The 10,513-nt window shown below is 38.3% G+C and overlaps 1 protein-coding gene across 14 annotated transcripts in view; it reads left to right on the forward strand.

Annotated features, from left to right (window-relative positions):
• Window positions 1-10,513, forward strand: part of DMD (dystrophin) — a 2,133,401-nt gene that overhangs the window by 2,056,752 nt on the left and 66,136 nt on the right. For all 14 annotated transcript variants that reach the window (XM_017548497.2, XM_037745683.1, XM_037745686.1 and 11 more), the window contains one exon: window positions 9,694-9,860. In XM_017548497.2, the coding sequence (XP_017403986.1) occupies window positions 9,694-9,860 (167 nt within the window). The remainder of the gene's footprint in view (window positions 1-9,693; window positions 9,861-10,513) is intronic.

Here is a 10,513-nt window from a genome sequence, read left to right on the forward strand (position 1 = left end):
TTTTCTATAAATTTACCTTTTTCTGTCAAGAATGTTTAGAAATTGTATTTATGGATATGTATTTAATATTTGTATATTTATTTTTTTCTCTAAATGGTTATGACCTACTAAGTAAAATCAAAACATACACGCATACACACACACACACACACACACAGTTATTCTTGTACTAGCAGACCTGCTTTACCTTACTTGGGATAATCATGTACCATGATTAAATTAATAATGATTAAATAAATAAATTTCTGCTATTTATCCTGGAACATATTGCATAGAGTGGTCAGTTTGAGAAGCAACTTGATTTCAAATCTGAATCTACAATTTTAGCATGTTTCCTTGTGACTTTTAGTTTGGGGCTTTTCATTTCTTTTTTGTTCTCTCTACCCTCAGTTTATGAACCAGTGTGGCATTTCGGCAGTTGAATAGGCCTATTGTAGCCTCCCAATGTCTGTGTGGTAGAGGATAGTTGTCTGCTTATTAAATGCCCTGAAGGACTCTCAGGGACGTCTGTTGTTTAGTGAATAGTGGTGAATCAATGTGGATTTCTTAGTTTTGACACATGAAGCATATGGTTATGTAAGATGTTAACATTGGGGCAGGGTTTCTCAACCTTGGCACTACGGATGCTTTGGCCCAAATAATTCTAGTTCTTTGTTGTGGGAAGCTGTCCTGTGTCTGGATGTTTAGTGGGATCCTGGCTTCTATCTATTAAATGCTAGTAGCACCTCCCCCTCAGTTGTGACAACCAAAAATGTCTCCTGTAAAAGATACCAGGATGAAATCACTTTTTGTCAGTCCCAAACACACTAGAGCCAGGAAAACATGAAAGGAGGAGGGTTCATGATTACATGCCTGAGATAAAGACTGTCTCAAGGACTTTCTAAAATTGCCCCACAAGAATTTCCTTTCTTAACACTCCAGCAGTTCACATAAGATGCTCTCAAAAGAACATCTGCCCTGTAGTGGCATCTCCACCAGTAAACTGACACCAGTTCTGGCATTGAGCATCTGAAACCAATGAACTATGTTTCCAAGCAGCTTATGTAAACTTTTCTGCTTTTACCAATAGAAGTTTCCGTCCACCATCCCCTCTTCACATGCATCTTGGGTTATAATCCTCATATCTGATTCCCAAATACATTCAACATATTTGGAGATTTTTTTCTCTGATGTTTTTTGATCAACACTCCAAACATTGTCATATTTTCTCTAGGGAAATATCATTTCCAGTTAGAACCACTGACCTAGCGAAAAGCTATCTGCCTGTGCTGTTCCTTTCAAGGGCTCCAAGTGTGAATTTTGTGTATACTTACATTTTAAGCCAGATCATTCTAAACATACCTTCCAAGTCCAGATACAGTCTGTTAGCCTTTTATGTGTGATACCATCACAGGGAAACCAACAGAAAGACACTTACTTTAATCTATAAATTTTGGACAGTTTGAGAAAGTACATATTTTGTCTTCTACTGTTTATATAATCTTCATAATTTTATGTTTTTGCTCTTTGGGGTGACTAGGCAGATTTTTAAAATTCTGACTTCATACAGATTTTATAATTTTCCTTTTATTTTTTGTGATCACATTGAAGCTGAATTCCCACCCACTGTTCAATTCAGCAGACTTTAACAGAGAGTCCAGAATTATAGTTCCTGTCTTTAATTAATCTGCAATTTAGGAAAGAAATTAAGGAGGTGTAGTTATGTATTGTTTCCAGGATGGTAGTTTCTTGTTATCTGAGAATTACTGGGCACTTCTCTTCACTATCAATATAATAAGTTCAAAGGGCATTACATGGCAAGTTTGGAGGTAGGATATTTCCCAGGGTTCCAATAACTTTTGGATTTGTTTGATGTTGTACATACATTTTTAAGGATACAGTTGACCCTTAAAAAACATAGGTTTGAACTGTGTGGGTCCACTTATAAGTGGATTGTTTTCAACCAAATGCATATCAAAAATACAGTATTCAAGAAATGCAGAACCTGTGGATATAAGTTGTGCTGGGCCGACTGTGGGACTTGAGTATGTGTGGATTTTGCTGTATCCCAACAGCCCTATGGGATTGAGGCTGCAGGGGGCCAGGAAGCAAACCCCAGCATATACTGAGGGATGATTGTACCAATTATTGTAGTTTATTAAGTATTGACATAGTTTTCACAAACCTCACAATTGAAATGCCAGTTGCTTTCTCTTAAAAATATAATGTATATGTTTATGGTAGCTGGCATGCAGGGCTTGCTGAGAAATATTGAGTTGCATTTCCTCTGTAGCCATGAATTAATTTTATTATCTTGAGGGAAAAATGAGTATTTAGGTTGACCTCCTGGCAGCCAGTTGGTCCTTCAGTATCCAAGGATTTATGGAAAGCACAACATCAAAGAAATCCAAAAGTTATTCGGAACCCTGGCAAATCTCCTACCTGCAAACTTGCCATATAAATCCCCTTTGAACGTATTATATTGATAGTTAAATCCTTTTGCCAGAAATTCCAGATATTGAGAATTCTTTAACTGTCTTTATACACTGTTATACTTGTATAAAGATGACATTTGTATGAAGCCACTCTCCAACGTGCTGTAACAGAGCAATAGTAATGACAGCTGATTCCTTCCCCTAGCCTTTATGTTATGGATAGTTGCTGGCAGGTAAGGACCAACAGAAAAAGAAGAGAAACCCAATGTAATTCCAAACTGTGACTATCACAATGGAATCAGCTGTGATAGCTTTGCTTTTTGTGTGTGCATGCCATAGAATGGGGAAATGGAGTTACTGCCAAAACAATAGCAAAAGCAAAACAAAACAAAGCCAATAAACGAAACAAAACCCAGGGCTAAATGACCTTTCTAAGAGATTTTGCCTGGATGGCTTGAAACTGGTGTTTAGGGATGAGGACAAGGTCACCCTTGATACTGAGAGACTAATGTATCTGAGACTTATATGTATCTCAACAGATAATGGTACTTACAAAGATTATCTCAGCCCGATGAATGTCAACATACTTATCTTTTGACCTTAACAACTTCCTGCTGGTCCAGTCTATCCCTATATGTATTTTTCTAGAATGATCAAAATGTCATTTTAGCTGGGTTTAATTCCAGTTCTGTTAGGTCTTTTTAAAAGCTTGCCTGGCTTTTAATTCTTTCTTTCTTTATTGCCAGACAAAAGGAAAGAGAATATACCGCTAGGATGTAGAATAGTTTGTCATAAAAATGAAAGACTGAAACAGAATAAGAATGTGAATCCCCATATCTTGTCTTCAGTGCTGTCATTTGGCATAGGTGAGCAGTTTTAAAAGAGTCAAAATGATGGATCTTGCATCTTAGGGGCTAGAAAGAAATTTGAGAATTTCCGACCTTTAAGCACAGAATAATCTATAGTATTTTGAAAGAGTAGAACATTCTGCAGCCTCCCTTGGTAAGTCACACTAATGCTTTAGCAACTTTCAGCATCAGGAAATTCTTCCGTATGAGTTACAGCCTAAATTCTTCATGCTGCTTAAGTCTGTTTCTTCTTGTTCTGTCCTCAGTGGAGGGATTGAACAGCTGGTCACAGGCCCCTATGTGAGAGCCATTCACATAATCGAAAACTGTTATTAAATCAACCCTTCAGTTACTCTTTCTTGCTTGTTCTCTCTCCCCCTGCCCCTCCCCCTCCCCTCTCCTCTCTTCCCTTCCTCCCTGTTTCATGACTAAATAATCCCAATTCCCTTAAGCTGTTCTCAGGTCTTTCAAACCCTTTAATTATCATCTTGCCTTTTTCCCAAGCCTCCTCTAAGTTCTGGGTCAGTTGTAGCCACCAGAATTAGACACTGTTTCCTAAGAAGGGTTTAAACGATAGTAAGGGTAATGAGATAATATACTCCCGCTATACTTTCTATGCCTTTAGTTATATATCACAGACATAGTGTTTCTTTTATTTTTTACACCTACATTTGTTGCTGACTCACAGATTTTTTTTTTCTGTGTTTCAGATGAACCACAATTTTATGTACATTTTCTGTATTAAGTATGAATTCTTACTCTGGAGCGTGTCTTCTAATGCATCATTAAACAAACTAGTATTTAAACAAAAATCAGAAAAAATGTATCGGTTCAGATTTAAGCACCAATAAACTTATGTTTTAAATAGGCATGAATAAGTAATTGCTTTCAACTTGCTGCCTTTCTATAATGGTTTCTCTTCGGGCTAGAAAGGGTTATTTTGATAAAGTTGGTTTCTAGACCAGTGGAGCAAGAGGTTGTTATAAGGCATATTGTAGCTAAACGCTTCCAGTTCTTTTGATGAAGCCTCTCTTTGTGTCTTTGTGTACACAATGGAGAAACATGTGCAACAGAGACTAGATGATTCTATAACTAGGAATACTTACAGTTCAAAACCAGAGAGGACTGAATCATGGATTTGTGTTGACATGAGATACAGGGTACAGTGGTGTGGCTCATGTCTGACCTTGGCCTGTTTGATATTCCCACCAGTGACTTTTAACAATGAAGATAGAATACATGTTTTAAAATGTAAAAATTGGCCGGACACAGTGGCTCACACTTGTAATCCCAGCACTTTGGGAGGCCAAGGTGAGTGAATCACCTGAGATCAGGAGTTCAAGACCACCCTGGCCAACATGGAGAAACCCCATCTCTACAAAAATATAAAAATTAGCCAGGCATGATGGCAGGTGCCTGTAACCCCAGCTACTTGGGAGCCTGAAGTGGGAATTGCTTGAACCGAGGAGGTGGAGGTTGCAGTGAGCCAAGATGGTACCACTGCACTCCAGCCTGGGTAACACAGTGAGACTCCATCTCAAAAACAAAAACAAAATGTAAAAATTACCCAAAGTTAGGAAGAATGGATAATTCTTTGGCTTTAAGAGTCAGAATTTTTAAAGATTTTGATGAGACTTTACAATGGGCTTAAACTAACAGGAAAGTCCTTGACAGATGTGAAAGGAAAAAAAATACCAGTTGGACAGGTACAGAGTGGAAGAATCATGGGAAACAACTAAGAACAGCATGCCCAGCACGACATTAGTATTTTGTGGTGTTTACAAGCTTTATAAGTTAAAAAAGGATGAAGGCCTTGGGATCATTGAATAATATGTGGACATTCTGAGGTCAATCAAAGTTTAAAATGTTTCTTTACTGGTGACCTTCTCAGTTTTTAATATATTAACGTGCATTAAGATTTTTAAGAGGTGGATATAATGTGCAATGTTTCTTTAATTAATTTGACCTTCTCATGAAGCATTTTGCTGGATGATTGTTCTGCTGGACATGCTGGGAAACGTTGACTCAGATTTTAGTTGAGTAGGAACCCTATGTGAGCCTACAGTACAGAACAAAAGAAAGTAATCCAATTACATTGTCTGGAGAAATAAAGGTACCATTCTCAGCTATCATATTTGAAGAATCATTTTCTAAATGACAGTGGCAAACTAAGCTGTGTCATGGGAGGGAGAAATAAAAAGAATAGGAATGAAGAGGTGTAGGCAAATAAGACAGCTCTGGTAAAATATTTAAAGGGCTGTTCAAAGACCAAGAACCTTTGGGTTGCTGGTCAGACGGAAAATAATGATGACAGTAACAATAGCAAACATAGTTCTTGCTATGTGTCATACATGGTTCCAGTTGCCTTTCATTTGTTGACTCATGTAATCATAAAATAACTCTATGATGTAGGCACTATTAATATTTCCACTTCGTAGCAGAGAAAAATTAAGGCACAGAGAGAGAAAGTTATTTTCCTAAGGTCGCACGCCAGTGAGTGGCAAAGCTGAGATTTGAACTCTAGTGGGTTGACTCTGGAACTTCAATATGCGGTACTGATGGATTTCAGCTCAGTGTTGATAAAGCACTTTTGACAGGGGTGTCTGGACATAGGTGTTCAAGATCACCTTCTAAGGATGTTTCCTAGCTCTCTCACATGGGTAGTATAGTGGCTGTAAGCACACACTGGCATGGGTAAGAGTTTGGACTCAGTGAATGCTGATCTTGCACTCAATGAATGCAGAAAGTTTCTGTGGTGCCATGCCAAAAGGATGAATGGACTTGCATGATCTTTTTCATCTTAGATTCCATAATTTCTTTTAAATCTTTTTTCCCACAAAGTACCTATTTGATGCAACTCTACACAGAGAAAAGCCCTCAGCAATAGCTTTTTAAAATTTAACTTTTAAGTTCAGGGGTAAATGTCTAGGTTTGTAATGAGGTAAACTTGTGTCATGGGGGTTCATCATTCAGATATTTTTGTCACCCAGGTATTAAACCTAATACCCATTAGTTATTTTCCTGATCCTCTCCCTCCCACCCTCCATCCTCTAGTAAAGCCACAGTGTGTGTTGTTCCTATGTGTCCATGTGTTCTCATCATTTAACTCCCACTTATAAGAACATGCAAAATTTGGTTTTCTGTTCTTGCATTAATTTGCTAAGGTTAATGGCTCCATCCGTGTTCCTGCAAAGAACACGATCTCATTTTTTTTTCTAGCTGCGTAGTATTCCAGGGTATATACGTACCACATTTTCTTTATTTACCATTGATGGGCATTTAGGTTGATTCCATGTCTTTGGTAAACAATAGCATTTGATCAGAAGTTTGAACTGATACCATTTTGCAGCTAGGACATCCAAAGTTAAACAGCTCTATAGTGTTGCTACATATAGAATTAGGGGTAACGACTGGAGTACTGTTGAAGTGATCAGTGTTATAAGCCAAATGACCTGTCAGTCTAAACCCTCCTGCCTTTCTATCTGAAATGTGGATATATCTTTTATTAGCAAAGCACATTACAAGAGAAGCAACTTGGGTCTGCAGCTCAAATACCCATTACTTGTGTGATACTAAGTATTCCCATGTCATAGATTCAACTACAACTGGCTGTGGAATAAGTAATGCTTCTTGGTTCTTGGCAAAAGTAAATGAAAATCATCTCTGGAGAAATCGCTCTTATTCTAGGGCTCAGAGTATCTCCAGAAAATATTTGTAAGGTCAATTTAGAGAGCAGTAAAAAACATATTAAGCATACAAGAAATCAAAGTGGAAAAAGAAAGAAATCAAAGTGAATGAGAACCAGAAGAAATTGCAGACCCCAGAAGCAGATCCACAATAACATCATATTCCAGAATTACTAGACAGAGATTATTTTTTAAAATTATGTCTATGCAGTTAGAAAAATAAAAAACAACATTGAAAAATATCTACAGGGAGCCACAAACTTGAGAAGTTACCTTAAAAATGACCAAGTAGTATTTCTAGGTATCAAAAGTACAGTAATCAAAATTTTAAGCTATATGGGTTTACAACAGACTGGCAAGAGAAATGGATACCCAGATAGTAAAGCAGAAGGAATTAATAAGAATGAAGCACAGAAGGATGTTTTAAAAAGATGTGGGGCAGAGAGAGGGGAACTAGGAAAGGCCTATTCAGAGAAATATAGATTGAAGAAGTCTAACATTTATCTAACAGAGTTCTGAAAGTAGAATGGAAAAGAGGCACTATTTGTTGAGATCATGACTGAGAAGATTCCAGAGCTGATTAAAGACTCTAAATCACATCTTTAAGAAGTCCAGTGAATCCTAAGCAGTCTAAATCAGATCCTAGAAACACAGCACAAGATAGGAAAAGGATAGATTATCTTTAAAGGAGCAATAGTCATCTTTACTGCTGACTTCTCAACAGCAACAGAGATAGTGAGATGAAAGTGGGGTAATATTTCAGTATTCAAAAACAAAACCCCAAAACCTTTCAATCAGAAATTTTATACTTGAGCCGAGTGCGGTGGCTCACACCTGTTATCCCAGCACTTTGGGAGGGTGAAGCAGGCAGATCATTTGAGGTCAGGAGATTGAGGCCTGGCTGTTCAGCATGGTGAAACTCCATCTCTACTAAAAATACAAAACATAACCTGGTGTGGTGGCATGCACCTGTAGTCTCAGCTACTTGGGAGGCTGAGGCTTGAGAATCGCTTGAACCCAGGAGGCAGAGATTGCAGTGAGCTGAGATCATACCACTGTACTCCAGCCTGGGCAACAGAGTGATACTCAGTCTCAAAAAAAAAATTATACTTAATGTAGACAACTATCAGGAATATGGATTTTTTAAATTGCATTTTAGGTTTTGGGGTACATGTGAAGAACATGCAAGATTGTTGCATGGGTACACACATGGCAGTGTGATTTGCTGCCTTCCTCCCCATCACCTATATCTGGCATTTCTCCCCATGCTATCTCTCCCCAACTCCCCACCCCCTGCTGTCCCTCCCCTATTTCCCCCCAACAGACCCCCGTGTGTGATGCTCCCCTCCCTGTGTCCATGTGTTCTCATTGTTCAATACCCGCCTATGAGTGAGAACATGCGGTGTTTGATTTTCTGTTCTTGTGTCAGTTTGCTGAGAATGATGGTTTCCAGGTTCATCCATGTCCCTGCAAAGGACACAAACTCATCGTTTTTGTTGGCTGCATAATATTCCATGGTGTATATGTGCCACATTTTCCCTGTCCAGTCAATCATCGATGGGCATTTGGGTTGGTTCCAGGTCTTTGCTATTGTAAACAGTGCTGCAGTGAACATTCGTGTGCATGTGTCCTTATAGTAGAACAATTTATAATCCTTTAGATATATATCCAGTAATGGGATTGCTGGGTCAAATGGAATTTCTATTTCTAGGTCCTTGAGGAATCACCACACTGTCTTCCACAATGGTTGAACTAATTTACACTCCCACCAACAGTGTAAAAGTGTTCCTATTTCTAGGAATATAGATTTTTTTTTAAAGGCGGCTATTTTCAGACAAACAAAACCTGAGAAATGTACCACCAATGGCTAAAAGAAATTCTAAGGGACATATTTCAGGCAGAGCTAATCCCAGATGGAAGATATGAGATGAAAGGAAGCAATGAAGAGCAAAAAAGTAGTCAATCTATCTAATAATATAAAAAAAATTAAAACAATCCTATAGGGTTGGAAAAAACAAGGTTTAAGTAAAATGTATGATACACTAACATATAAATCAAATGGTGGTATTTTGAGATCATTGTACTATCTGGGGTGAATGGCATTTCTTACATTTAGATTTTGAAAGAGAGAGAAATAGAGAGGCAGACAGAGAATCAACAGGGCATCATGAAAACAGTGCAAAGCCAGGAGATTTGGATTCTATTATCAGCTCTGCTGCTAGTTGTATGACCTTTAAAAAGCTACTTTTCTGATCTGCAAATCAGTTTGCTTGTCTATAAGATGAGGCTCTGGAACCAGATGAGTTTTAAAGCCCCTCATGATTCTATGAGAAATAGATTCTCTAGAAAACAATCAGTTGTCCCCCTCCTTTGAAATTTTATCAGTAAACACCTGCATTTCACTTCTGGCTTTTACCTATGTGCTCAAAAATTAGAGTTAAATATAGTCTCGCTCAGGTGCGTAGTTTGCTTTACCTTTCTTGTTTGTTGATTTTGTTTTCTTTTGTTGTCATTTAGTACCCAAGAAGAGTAATGACAGTTTACCAAAGCCTTAGGAGTAGGTGTCTCTTTGGATGTTAGGGAGCATTTGCTGAAACAAGCTGTGAAAAGCCAGCCTAACTTTGCAACCATTGTTCGTTCATTCTTTTTTGTTTATTACCTGATCTGATATACACCTCATTTGCCATCTCACCTTCTTTTCTTTCATCCTTTTGCCCTCTTTCTCTCTCCCTCCTGTCTTTGCAGGCTAATAATAAGCCAGAGATTGAAGCAGCCCTCTTCCTAGACTGGATGAGACTGGAACCCCAGTCCATGGTGTGGCTGCCCGTCCTGCACAGAGTCGCTGCTGCAGAAACTGCCAAGCATCAGGCCAAATGTAACATCTGCAAGGAGTGTCCAATCATTGGATTCAGGTATAAGGAACAAAAAAAATGTCTTTTTTTTCTCATCATATTTTCCAGCTTTTTACGACTTGACCTTTTATCTCCTGTGCCAGTTGCTGTTAGTTCATCCCTCTCCAAAGTGGGAGAGAAGGTGATGGGGCTGGAACATCGATCACTCCTGTCACCCTCCTGATTGCTGGGTTATTTCGGTGGATCTGACTTATTAGGCTGGTGTCCCTTTCCACCTTCACTCTTCAGCTCTTCAGAGCCACATTTTTGGTTGAGCAGGACAAAGTGTGTGTCTTCACGGAGGTATTACAGATGAACTGTACCTCCCCCCTCCTGGAACCAAAACATGTTTATCATCTTTCCTTTTTCACGGTCTTTTCTGTTTATAGAAACTCTCCAAGAATCAGTTATAAAACTAGGAGATCATTCTATTCTGGGAGGAACCATAATGGTAGCTCAGTCTCTCATTCACTCTGCACCATTTTTTTCTCCCTTAAGTAAGAGGAATTGTTTTCAGCTTCCTAGAACTTGCTGCTTTATCTGTGAATCTGATTACATTCTTTGCATAGTATCCTAATGAACTTCTTAAGGAATAAAATGTATACAAGTAAATGGAAGATTCACAAAGCAGCTAAAAAAATAAGAACAGTTCTTATAAATTTATAAGCAAAAGA

This window comes from Cebus imitator, unplaced genomic scaffold (assembly GCF_001604975.1).
Source record: "Cebus imitator isolate Cc_AM_T3 unplaced genomic scaffold, Cebus_imitator-1.0 Scaffold208, whole genome shotgun sequence".
NCBI classification, from domain to species: domain Eukaryota; kingdom Metazoa; phylum Chordata; class Mammalia; order Primates; family Cebidae; genus Cebus; species Cebus imitator.